Source organism: Dipodomys spectabilis, unplaced genomic scaffold (genome assembly GCF_019054845.1).
Source record: "Dipodomys spectabilis isolate Male_0828 unplaced genomic scaffold, ASM1905484v1 ptg000118l, whole genome shotgun sequence".
Classification (NCBI taxonomy): Eukaryota; Metazoa; Chordata; class Mammalia; order Rodentia; family Heteromyidae; genus Dipodomys; species Dipodomys spectabilis.
The window spans coordinates 5,996,685-6,009,526 of NW_024870795.1; the positions used below are offsets into that span (position 1 = coordinate 5,996,685).

At 48.9% G+C, this 12,842-nt stretch overlaps 1 protein-coding gene across 1 annotated transcript; it reads right to left on the minus strand.

Annotated features, from left to right (window-relative positions):
• Positions 1–3,201: 3,201 nt before the first annotated feature.
• Gpn2 (GPN-loop GTPase 2) lies at positions 3,202–12,479 on the minus strand. The gene is made up of 5 exons (XM_042688593.1): positions 11,934–12,479; positions 11,067–11,223; positions 8,577–8,737; positions 6,563–6,693; positions 3,202–3,656 (listed from the first exon to the last, which is right to left on the minus strand). The coding sequence occupies exons 1-5, from the start codon at positions 12,342–12,344 to the stop codon at positions 3,584–3,586; spliced, it is 933 nt and encodes a 310-aa protein (XP_042544527.1). The 5' UTR covers positions 12,345–12,479; the 3' UTR covers positions 3,202–3,583.
• Between the last annotated feature and the right edge of the window lie 363 nt (positions 12,480–12,842).

A 12,842-nucleotide genomic window follows, 5' to 3' on the forward strand; every position in this document is an offset into this window, starting at 1 on the left:
GCTGTAGGCTTTGAGACCTTACCCTCTCTCTTAAGCATCTTTGTCAGCTAAGAGCCTTTCCAATGAGCTGAGGTTCATCTTCCATGTGTTGGGGTCCTCTAATTCAGTTAGGAAATGCAGAGATCTAATGTAACTGCCTATCAGGGATGACCGGGAAGAATGACAATAGGAAAGCACTGAAGTAATATGAATCTAGAACTCAGAATGTCTAGGACTTTAACATAGGTTAAAAATCAGACTTACCTGGGCACCAATGGCTCACGCCTGTAATCCTAGATACTCAGGAGGCTGAGATCTGAGGATCATGGTTCAAAGCCAGCCCAGGCAGAAAAGTCCATTTATCTCGAATAAACCACCAGAAAACTGAAAGTGGCGCTGAGTGCTAGCCTTGAGCTGAAGAGCTGAGGGACAATGCCCAGGCCGAGTTCAAGCCTCATGACTGACCAAAAAAAAAGACTCAAAACTTGGTAATGGGGCTGGGAATGTGGCTTAGTGGAAGATTGCTTGCCTTGCATGCATGAAGCCCTGGGTTCAATTCCTCAGTACCATATAAACAGAAAAAGGCAGAAGTGGCGCTATGGCTCAAGTGGTAGAGTGCTAGCCTTCAGCAAAAGAAGCTCAGACAGTGCACAGGCCCTGAGTTTAAGCCACAGGAATGGCAAAAAACAAACAAAACCCAAAACAACAACAAAAAACAAAAACAAAACAAAAAAAGACTTGGTAATGACTTACAGACTAGCTATGGGAATCTGGCTAAGGAAACAAAGTGATATAACTAAACCACCAAATATTAGGTGCACATTCAAAAAGCCTTTGTCAGTCCTGGGCACAACTTCCAGCTTTTTCTGCTTATGTGGTACTGAGGAAAGGAACCCAGGGCTTCATTCATGCTAGGCAAGCACTCTACCACTGAGCCACCTTTCCAGCCCCTATGTATATATATATACATATGTATATTTTTTTAATTATATGGAATTATATGTAACTGAAAAGATATAAAATATCCCAATTATATGTATATGAGAAGACTTAAAGGATGAACAAATATGTATATACTTGAGTAGATTTGTTGATTGTGATTCTCTTCTCTTACCCTGTACATTTCACATGGAAGGAGACACATTTAGAACCTACTCTTGGCCCCCTTCCCACCACCTTTCCCCCCTTCCCGAGGGCATACAGGGAACACCAACCCCCTGTGCTATCAGAAACTGTTTTTACTCAGAAGCAAAGAACCTAGCTGTCATACCAAGGCCTGAAAATAATTTTGGATTTCTATCCAATCCCACTGCATAACTCTAGAGAATAAATGCTGAGGTGTTTGAATATGAAGCCATAAAGTTAGAAACAATGCCTTCCAGCGTGCACACGTGGGTCGTTTGGGTGAGAACTAAGGCTTCTGTGATGGCTAAGCATCAAAACCCACAACCACAGCCATTGATACTACCTTAAAAACATGCACCCACCCTCATGCCCAGATGAGGGATCTGTCCAGCAGCCAGGGCTCTAGGCTCCATAGGTGACTCACAGCCAGCCCCAGGCTGTGCCTCCTGGCCTCAGTTTCCCTGGCTTGCTGTGTTGGTACCCCACCTACTATGCAGAGTATTAATAGGGGTGAGGTGCTTTGAACTCCTCAGATGAAAGCAGCCGGGGAGGCTGTCCCATCATTATCCCCGCTAGCGCCAGGCGTGGGAGCTGACGTCGGCTGCTTTGTACTGCCCCAGCCGCAGTGGGCTCCTCACAGCCTCTGTGTTTGGCCTCCAGTTATGGCTGTCCAAACTCGGAAGCAAAGCCCAAGCATCTGCTTTTGAATTTAAACTTTTTTCTTTCTTAGATTTCTTTTTAAATCTATGCCAGAGAGCTGGAAATGTGGCTTAAAGGTTAGAGTGCTTACCTAGCACGCACGAAGCCCTGGGTTCCATTCCTCAGCACCAGTTCTTTAGCTGGAAATGGCGCTGTGGCTCAAATGGTAGAGTGCTAGCCTTGAGCAAAAAAGCAGCCCAGGGACAGTGCCCAGGCCCTGAGTTCAAGCCCCAGGACTGACCCCCCCCCCCAAAAAAAAATCGATGTCCGTGCTAGGGTTTGAACTCAGCCTCGTGTCTGTTAGGTAGGCACCTACCACTTGAGCCACGCTCCCAGCCCTCTCCCTTGCTCTGTGATCCAGTAGTCATTCATCATTTACAGGTGCCAAATTCTGTCTCCTGACTGACTACAAATCCTGTGGGCTGAGGGCAGTAACTCTACCAATAAGTATGCCTAAGGAGAAACATTCACAATTCAGTCAGCAAAGTGGGCTGAGAGCTAAGCTAAATTCAAACCCATCTGTTTTCTCAGACAAAGTAGGCAACGGCTTGGTGATAATCCCCTTTCCATCTCTAAGGGTTGCTGTGAAAGCCCCAGGGATTATTCAGTGCAGCAGTAGGCCCATCCTAACCTCTAGGCAGTCCCTCTACTCCAGGTTACAACTGCAAACATCAAGTCCATGGTGCCACCTACTGGTTGAACGTATGAACTACATCCCACTAGCAGCAAAAACAGCCAAAAAGCAAGCAATTGTGTATCCCAGCTTAAGCCACCTTAACTTTAGCATGCTCTTGGAACAATTGCCCTATTATACACTGAATGTTTTCTTTAAACAACTCACTTTGCACACATCATTCAATTTTGAAGTAAACTTTAATAGTGCCAGGGAGCGAACTAGCACATTTGCTAGCCTGGTAGGGCTCTAACACTGAGCTACATCCCCAGCCCACATTTTCTTTTAAACTCTTGACATCTGAAATGATAAACCATGAAATACAATGAAAATAAGGTATAGCTAGGGAGTGTCACTCCTGAGCATCTAGGATTACAGGCGTGAGACACCATCAGGCCTGTACAAAGCCTGTCGCAGATGGGCTCACCAGGAATACTGCAGTAACAAGAACACAGGGCTGGAGTGTCAAAGTCCCAGGGTGCCAACTCCTGTGCTCTGAGAAAACACCTCCTAAATAACGAAGCAAGTCTCCTCACAAGGAATCCCTTTTTCTACCCCAAACCAGAGTTGAAAAAGTTTGGAAGCCACAAGAAGTAGAAAATAGCCAGGTGCTAGTGGCTCATGCCTATAATCCTAGCTACCCAGGAGGCTGAGATCTGTGGATCATAGCCTGGGCAGGAAAGTCCCTAAGACTCATCTCCAATTAACCACAAAAAAGCCAGGAGTAGAGCTGTGGTAGAGACCTAGTCATGAGTGAAAAAGCTCATGAACAGCACCTAGGCCCAGACAGAGTTCAAACCCTCGGGACGGGGGGCGGGTAGGGGGTTGGACATAGAAAATAAACTCTTAAATAAGCATTCCAACACTCCAACACAGTCCAAGTCGAGCCAGTCTTCAACATCCACCAGCACTTCCTGAAGGCAGCACTTAGGCCCCAAGGCACCACTGTGGCGGGTGTTCTGCTCTTTGCCTCGTCTGGTTTTCTGTCCAGAAGTGCTTTGTAGAGCCACTGCCCCTTTGCCAGTCTCTGCATGCTGGCCAAAAGGACTTGCTTTAGGCTCCGTGGCCGGCTGTGTCTGTCCACTGTTCTCCTGGGCCTCTTTGTCGCTATAGCTGCATGGTTTCCTGCTCCACGGACTGGTCTGAGGACCCCAAGTACTTCTCCTGGATGCCCAGTGTGCTACAGGAGGGTGCGTTAAGGCTGATGGCACAGGACTGGCTTGGCTAGTGTATGACCTCTACAGATGCCCACCCTCCAACCATGGCTGGCCGCTTCTTCCCCTCCTCCTCCCTTCCTCCTGTCTATAAACAGGAACCAGGTGGCCCTGAGAAGCCTCTAGCATCCCACCCAGACGGTTCCCAAATGTGCTTGCCATTGCAACTCATTTGTGCTAGAGAGCTTATTTCCTACAAGTAAAATGCCTGACACAAATCAGTAGGTGTTGGCTGACACTGTTTTCCTCCTAGGCCAAGGAGCTGTCTCTATCACCTGGTAAATCTGTCTCTATCACATGCTAAATTTGAGGCAATTAGCCTAGAGGGCCTGGACTTCCTTTCCTGCCTCACACAAGGCCTGTGACCTTGACGGACTCACCCACTGGTCACTAATGCAGCTACAAAGGTGGACTCTTGCACAGCTGTGGAGATCCAATGGCTCCCTCAAAGCACACCGGCAAGCTCCGAGCCCGTTAATGACACATCTGCCCCCTCCTCTTTTTTTTTTTTTTGCTGGCTGTAGTGCTTGAACTGGGCACTGTCCCTGAACTCACTTTGCTCAAGGATAGCACTATCACTTTGAGCCACAGCACCACTTCTGGTTTTCTGGTGGTTAATTGAAGATTCTTTTTTTTTTCTTTTGGTCAGTCCTGGGGCCTGAACTCTGGTCCTGGGAGCTGTCCCTCAGCTCTTCAGCTCAAGGCTAGCGCTCTACCACTTGAGCCACAGCTCCACTTCCAGCTTTTCCTGCTTATGTGGTGCTGAGGAATTGAACCCAGGGCCTCATGCATACAAGGCAAGCACTCTACCACTGAGCCACCTTCCCAGCCTGGAGATAAGGGTCTTATAAACTTTCCTGCCTGGGCTGGCTTTGAACCATGATCCTCAGATCTTGGCCTCCTGAATAGCTAGGATTATAGGCATGAGACTTCAGCACCTGGCTCTGCTACCTTTTTCCTCTCCCCACTCCTAATAAACAGCACTACCACCCATCCCTCTAAGCAAACATCTATCCCCTAACCACTAGGTCACAAACTACTATAGTCTGCATCCTTAACACTTTTCAGTCTTTATCCATTTTTTTCTATTATTTTTTTCCCTTTGTCAGTCATAGGGCTTGAACTCAGGGCCTGAGCACCGTCCCTGAGCTTTCTGCTCAAGGGTAGGTTAATTGGAGATAAGACTCTCATGGGGATTTTTCTTTTTTCTTTTTTTGGGTCTCTGGTCGTGGGGCCTGAACTCTGGGCCTGGGCGCTATCCCTCAGCTCTTCAGCTCAAGGCTAGCGCTCTACCACTTGAGCCACAGTGCCACTTCCGGCTTTTTTCTTTTTGCTTATGTGGTGCTGGGGAATCGAACCCAGGGCCTCATGCATGCAAGGCAAGCGCTTTACCACTGAGCCACCTCCCCAGCCCCTCATGGGGATTTTTCTGCCTTGGCTGCCTTCAAACTTCAATCCTCAGATCTCAGCCTCTTGAGTAGCTAGGATTACAGGCATGAGCCACTGGCGCCCAGCTTCTGTAAGATTCCAATTAACCACCAGAAAACTTGAAGTGGTACTGTGGCTCAAAGTGATAGAGTGCTAGCCTTGAGCAAAAGAGTTCAGGGCCAGTACCCAGGCCCTGAGTTCAAGCCCCACAGCCGACAAAAAAAAAAAAGTGCATCGTAGCAGGTCACACTGTTTCAGAGAGCTGGATCAACACTGCCCACCCCAGAGCTGAAATCTACCTCTTTTCTTTTTTTTGCAGGGCTGGGTAGGGAAGCCAGTGTATCAAGCATGCCAGGCAAGCGCTCTACCCCTGATCAGCACACACATCCACACTCTTCTGAAGGGCATTCAAGCCGTCCACTGCCAGTCCTGCCGACCTCGTCCGCACTCTAGCATCTCCCTCACACATAACACATCAGGTAAACGGAGCCCTTGAACTTCTCCCAATAGCCAAATCCCCTTCCATTTCTAGGCCTTTGTATCAGTCGATTCTCTAGTCAATATCTGTCAACTCTATCCCTGCTGATGACAATCCTGCCTCCAGGGTTGGACATGTAGCCAACCCTGTAGCCTTCTTTTTTGTTTTTGTTTTTGGGCCCGGTTGTGGGGCCAGAACTCTGGGCTTGGGTACTGTCCTCAGCTCTTCAGCTCAAGGCTAGCACTCTACCACTTAAGCCTCAGTGCCACTTCTGGCTTTTTTTTTTCTGCTTATGTGGTGATGAGGAATCGAACCCAGGGCCCCTCAAGCATGCAAGGCAAGCGCTCTACCACTGAGCCACCTTCCCAGCCCAACCCTGTAGCCTTCTAAGGGACCAGACTTCATACATATTAAAGTCACCAGGGATGGGGCTGGGAAGGTGGCTCAGTGGTAGAGCGCTTGCCTTGCATGCATGAGGCCCTGAGTTCGATTCCTCAGGACCACATAAGCAAAAAGAAAAAAGCTGGAAGTGGTGCTGTGGCTCAAGTGGTAGAGAGCTAGCCTTGAGCTGAAGAGCTGAGGGACAGTGCCCAGACCCAGAGTTCAAGCCCCTCGACTGGACCAAAAAAATTAAACAAATAAATAAATAAAGTCACCAGGGAGACTAACTGGTCAGTATGAAATCAGTCAAAACTGTACCTCCTGTTTTTTTTTTGCCAGTGTTAGGATTTTCTTGGACTTCTTACTCTTGCTCAGCTGATTTGCTCTACCACTTGAACCACACCTACACTGGAAATGAGAGTCTTTTGGGTTTTTCTACCTAGGCTGGCTTTGAACTTCCTCCAGATCTGAAGCCTCTTGAGTAGCTAGGATTAAAGGCATGAACCACCAATACCTTTCTGTGACCTTTCTGTGACTATTTCCAAGCCCCTGTCTCCTCTTGGCTGTGGCTGAGAGTAAGGATACGAGGAGAAGTGGAAGTCAGCACCCATAGCAGCAGACATCATGGCCTCCAGGCTTCGCTGCTCCTGGACTCCAAAACAGTAGCCATTGGCTTTATCCACAGCCTGCAGGACTCTCTGAATGCTGTCTTTGTCCTGAGAAGAGAAACAATTTTACAAGTAAAACGGAGGTGTTAGAACTATACCAAAAATCCCATAATCTCCAAACATACTCTCCCATTTCACCTCTGATGCAGCTGTATGTGTGACACCTCAGCTTAGAGCAGTTCTATGTACATTGACTAAAACCTACCCTTCCCAACCACCAGCCTACTCAGATTAGAACACATCAGCTCCTCAGTGCAACTTAGTCCCCTGGCTGTATTCTCATTATTGACAATACCTCTGCTCTCTTAGAAATAAATTCCCAGGCTAGGCACCAATGGCTCACATCTGTAATCCTAGCAACTCAGGAACCTGAGATCTGAGGATTATGGCTCAAAATCAGCCTGGACAGGAAGGTCTGTGAGACTAATTTCTAATTAACCACCAAAAAGCTGGAAGTGGAAATATGGCTCAAGTGGCAGAGTGCTAGCCTTGAGCACAAAAGCTCAGAGACAGCACCCAGGCCCAGATTTCGAGACCCAGTTAAGACACAAAGAAAGAAAGAAGGAAGGAAGGAAGGATGGAAGGAAGGAAAGAAGGGAAGGAAGGAAAGAAAAGAAGGAAAGAAAGAAGGAAAAGCAAAGGAAAGAGAGGGGGAGAGAGGAAGGGAGGGAGGGAGGGAGGGAGAGAGGGAGGGAGGGAGGAAAGAAATGCCCAGTAATTCATCTGTCCTCTACTCAACCACCTACCACTTAAGGTCAAGGAGTCAATCCCACATTACAATACTCTGTAAGTTAAATGTGTCACTTATAACTATTTTCTTCCCTCAAATCAGAATAACTATTATACAGACCAAAATAATACATGTATAGTCCCAGCACAATGCCCAGCAGAAAAAGCCTGAGTAAGTGCAGTTAAGAATGTATACTGAAGCTGGGCACTGGTGGCTCACACCTGTAATCCTAGCTACTTCAAGAGGCTGAAATCTGAGGATTGCAGTTCAAAGCCAACTCAGGCAGGAAAGTCTGTGAGACTATCTCCAATTAATTACTCAGAAAAAGCCAAAAGTGGTCTTGTGGCTGAAGTGGTAGAGTGTTAGCCTTGAGCAAAAGAAGCTCAGGAACAGTACTCAGGCCCTGAATTTAAGCTCCAGGACCAGAGGAGGGGAAAAAAAAGGATACTGTACCTCTCCTTTTCACAACAGAGGAGAAAAGTATGGCATCAGAAAGGGAAAAAACAAGCTGGGCACTAGTGGCTCACTCCCGTAATCCCAGTTACTCAGGAGGCTGAGATCTGAGGATCATTGTTCAAATCCAACCTGAGTGGAAAGTTCATGACACTCTTATTTTCAATTAACTACCAAAAAAAAAAAAAAAGCAGCAGAACTGTGGTTCAAATAGTAGAGCACTAGCCTTGGGGAGAGGGGTGGAACTCAGGGACAGCACCTAGGCTCTGAGTTCAAGCCCCAGGACTGGTGCGTGCACACGCACACACACGCACACATGCGTGCGCGCGCACACACACACACACACGAACACACAGAATAGGGAATTAGTTGAAGCCTACTTCCTACAGAAACATATCTAACATATACCTGTGTCTCTTAGATTAGCTTTACAAGGGCAAGTTGAGAAGGATAGGAGTTAGGTACGATTTTGCAAAGTCACCAAAAACCACATGTATGTAAATGGGCCGTTTCTGGTCTTGAGGTTGCTGGCTGATGACTTTGTTGACTCAACTCATTTTCACTCCAGGAACACATGTAGGAAGAACTGACAAGGCAGAAGTTTGTTCCACCTACGTCACTACTGTTGTGCCCACCACAGCCCCTGGTTCTAAAAGCAAGGGGCCCCAAAACACACCCAGGATAAAGACCATTGTTTTAGCCCTCACATCGTTCTATGCGCTTGGCTAGTGACCTCAGTACCCAATACCTGGATGTTGAGAGGGATAAAAGAGACCAGGCTGTAGTCTTCAATAAGCTGCACCAGTTTCTCGTTGAGCTGACAGTAGTGGCTGAAGAAAGGGTCAGAAGCCAGGTGGTCAAGCAGGTAGGAAAGGTCCAAGACCTCCGTGTAGTAGTCAAGGTTGAAGGCTAGGAGAAAAGCCAGGATTCAGGAGCAACTTGCCTTAGGCTGAGGACTAAAGAGGAGCTGAGACTAGAGAGACTGTGGGTCTGGCTTTATATGAGGCCCTAGGACATTTTTTCTTTTCTTTTTCTTTTTTGTCAGATGTGGAGTTTGAACTCTGGGTCTGGGCACTGTCCTCAGCTCTTCAGCTCAAGGTGAGCACTCTACCACTTGAGCCACAACACCACTTCCGGAGATTTGTTTTGTTTGAGATTTGATTTGTTTGTTGGAGATAAGAGTCTCACGGATGTTCCTGCCCGGGCTGGCTTTGAACCGCGATCCTCAGATCTCAGCCTCCTGAGTAGCTAGGATTACAGGTGTGAGCCACCGGCGCATGGCTTCCACATTTCTTTTCTTACCAAATTACTGCTCTGCTGTGCTGGAGGCATTGGTTCCTTGAATCTGAAGCCATAAAGAAACCTAAAGAATGGCGAAATGACTATCATATGAGCAGGAAGGGATGTTGTTGGGCAAGTAGCATGGCATTGGTGTTGTGGTAAGGATGGAGCCCATCAGCTAGCTACAAGTCAGGAGATGGAGGGATATCAGCACCTTAGAAGACCCTCTTTGGCCCAGAGTCCCTTAGTTCACCTCAGTGCTTGAGATTTCTGGGCAGAAATAGACAATTAAGGAGATCTGCTTTCCTTCTGAATCTTTAAATACTTCCATGAAGTAGAGGTCTCCACAGCTGACTGTGAGTGGCAGAGCCAGCTGGTGAAACCCAAGGATTGTTCTTAGTAACTTGTCACTGTAGCAAGGAATATTTGAGTGAATAAAGAAAAAGGAAGGGCTGGGAATGTGGCTTAGTTAGCAGTAGAGTGCTTGCCTAGCATGCATGAAGCTCTGGGTTCCATCCTCAGTACCCACATAAACAGAAAAAAAGCTGGAAGTGGCACTGTGGCTCATATGGTAGAGTGCTAGACTTGAGCAAAAGAAACTCAGGGACAGCACCCAGGCCCAGAGTTTAAGCCCCAGGACTGGCAAAAAAAAAAAAAAAGACAAAGGAAAAGAAGAAAATGTAAGTACTAAACTGGGTGCCGGTGGCTCACACCTGTAATCCTAGCTACTCAGGAGGCTGAGATGTGAGGATCACGGTTCAAAGCCAGCCAGGACAGGAAAAGCTGTAAGACTCTGATCTCCAATGAACCACCAGAAAACCAGAAGTGGCGCTGTGGCTCAAGCAGTAGAGCACTCGCCTTGAGCTGAAGAGTGCAGGGATAGCGCCCAAGCCCAGAGTTCAAGTCCCACGACCGACAAAAAAAAAGAAAAGAAATGTGGACACTGGGACCTCACAGGACACCTCTGCTTCTTGCTAGCCTGCTTTTCCATTTCCTCCACATTATGCTTATCCTCTCTCCCTCGGGTATCTCTGCCACTTGATGTTACAACTATAAGGAGGCTGGCTTTCTACAAGTCAAGAGCAGGCCCTCCCCAGACTTCCCAGTCACCAAAATTGCGAGAAATAAAACAAAGCTTTGGGGCTGTGAATGTGGCTTAGTGGTAGAGTGCTTGCCTAGCATGCATGAAGCCCTGGGTTCGATTCCTCAGTACTACATAAAACAGAAAAGGCCAGAAGTGGTGCTGTATCTCAAGTGGTAGAGGGCTAGCCTTGAGCTAAAGCTCAGGGACAGTGCTTAGGACCTGAGTTCAAGCCCCAGGACTGGCCAAACAACAACTAAACAACAACAACAAAGATTTTTACTCCTACTAGGCCCTCTGTCTAGAAGAGTCCCCCCTCAGCTGGCACTATTTCACCACTCTGGATCAGTTCAGGTGCCATGCTTCACAGAACAGTGCTGTGAGTTAGCACAGTGCTAACTCACCACACTTCATTTCATTTCTTCCCAATCACTCATTGTCCTTTCTATCACTTTACTGTGGTGCCTGTACTGGGGGCTTCAACTCAAGCCTTTTCACTCAAGGCTGGCATTTTACTTGAGCCACATCTCCATTGCTGCTGGTTAATTGGAGATAAGAGTCGCACAGACTTTGCTGCTTGAGCAGCAAACCTTAATCCTCAGATCTTGGCCTTCTGAGTAGTTAGGATTACAGGTGTAAGCCAAACTCCTATCACTTTGTTTTAACTGCTTCTATAACACATATGACCACCTGTAGCTCTCTTCTCCGAATTCTGCAATAATATCCAGCACAAAGTCAAAGAGCAACAGGCAGGACCTATTTTGGCTATTCTCACCAGACCACGCATTGTCCCAAAGGCAGCTTCAGCTGAGATCTGAGCTTCATGCCAGCCCAGGTCCTGCCCTGCTCCTTCATGCCTGAACTTCAAGCTCTTACCCAGCTTCCCATAGTGTTCAATGAGGTCCATCTTGGAGAGGAGGTTGACATGTGGCAGTTCCACATGCAGCATGGTGGCCAGGGAGGTGCACAGTACTGAAATGAACTTGGCTGGGTCTGTGCAGTAGTGAGAATCCACAAGGTGGACAGCTGTCAGCTGGGAGGGGAAAAGACAGGGCAAATGTGACTTGGGTTGGGGCATGCAGGGAACCTCTGGGACTGTCTCCCTCATCAGATGGGAGCTGCAGGACCAAGTGAAAGCCTTCCCTAATCATGTCTGCTTGCTTTGTTCTGTTCTCTATTTTGTTCTAATGGCTGTGCTCATGTCTTTCCTCTAGGAGATACGGGAAACACGTTTTCTTACAAGACACCTTGAGCAGAACCTCCCAGTGGGCAGCAGGTTCAAATTCTGCTTCCACTGTTTCATCTGTCTCCATTCTTTTATTTTGGGACAGGGTCTTGCTATGTAGGACAGGTTGGCTTCCAACTTACAATTTTCTTGCCTTAGCTTCCCGAATGATGAGATTACAGGTATGCACCCTCATGCCCTGGCTACCTTCATTCTTTCTTTTGCTTTTGCCCATCAACTTAAAAATCTACCAGAGACACCTTCCACATAATCCTTCCAAAGATCCTGAAAGACACGAGTGTCCATTTTACAGATGGGAAAACACTAAGGTTCAAAGAGGTGTCTTACGCAAATCACATAGCGAGCAGCAGCAGAGGTAAAATTCGACCTCAACTTATTCCAAATCAAGGCAACCCCTATTGCCTCGTGTGACACGGGGACGTGGCCTCTGTTCTCCTTCCTGTCTCAGTTGCTCCCTCTACAAAATGGGCCTGGGCCTGCCCCGACCCAAGACGCACCCTGAGGTCCCACTGAGCCATCTGGGAGAAGATGTTGCGCAGAGCGCCATGGTGAGTGCAGAGTTCCACCTGGCCTGGGCAGTCGAAGAGCAAGTAGTGGCCACGGAGGGGTTCGAGCTTGGCGCGCAGCCAGTCCAGGTTAGCTTCCAGGTACTCCATGCAGTACAGCAGGCCGCCATTGGGTCCCAGGCGCAGCGCGTCCATCACGTCGCCCAGGGCCACCAGCTCGCCCACGTCCACGGCGCACTCGTACGGCAGCCCCTCGTTGGCCGGATCCAGGTTCACCACTGCCACGCGCCGGCCCAGCGCGCGCAAGAACTCGCTCATGCCCAAGCAATACGTGGTCTTCCCCGAGCCCGGCGGGCCGATCACCGCCTGCCCGAAGGCGGCGGCCGGAGCAGCCCCCGCCATGGAGGAACGGGGCCCAGTGGGGAAGCAAAACAGACTGCCGCGTCCGAGCCACGCGGCGGGCGGCGTGCCCTCGTCTGGTGCTTCACTGGGAGCAGACCGCGGCGTCCCGGGGTTACCTGAGAGCGGCTGCCCCCAACCGCCCGGCACGGAAACACGCTCCTGACTTCCGGGTGCCGGCGGAAGCGGCCCCAGAAAGGAAGTCCCGCCTACACAGCGGTGACGAATCGCTGGGGGCGGGCCCGCGCCGCCGCGCCCTCCCACGTGGGTGGCGCGTCCTCCGCGAGCGGGCCGGGCCTTCCTGGATTCTCCAGCCTTCTCTTGGAACACAAGGGAAGAAAAGTGGAGTCGCAGACATTCTTTATTCTCGCGTTCTGTTGCAAGCCTCGTCACCCGAGGACTCGCCCTACCCGTCTCCAGCCGTGAGGGGAGAGGCGATGTGAGCTGGGGGAGACTGCAGGCCAGCACGAAGCCTCTCCTTGTCCTTTCCCTTTTCTGGCT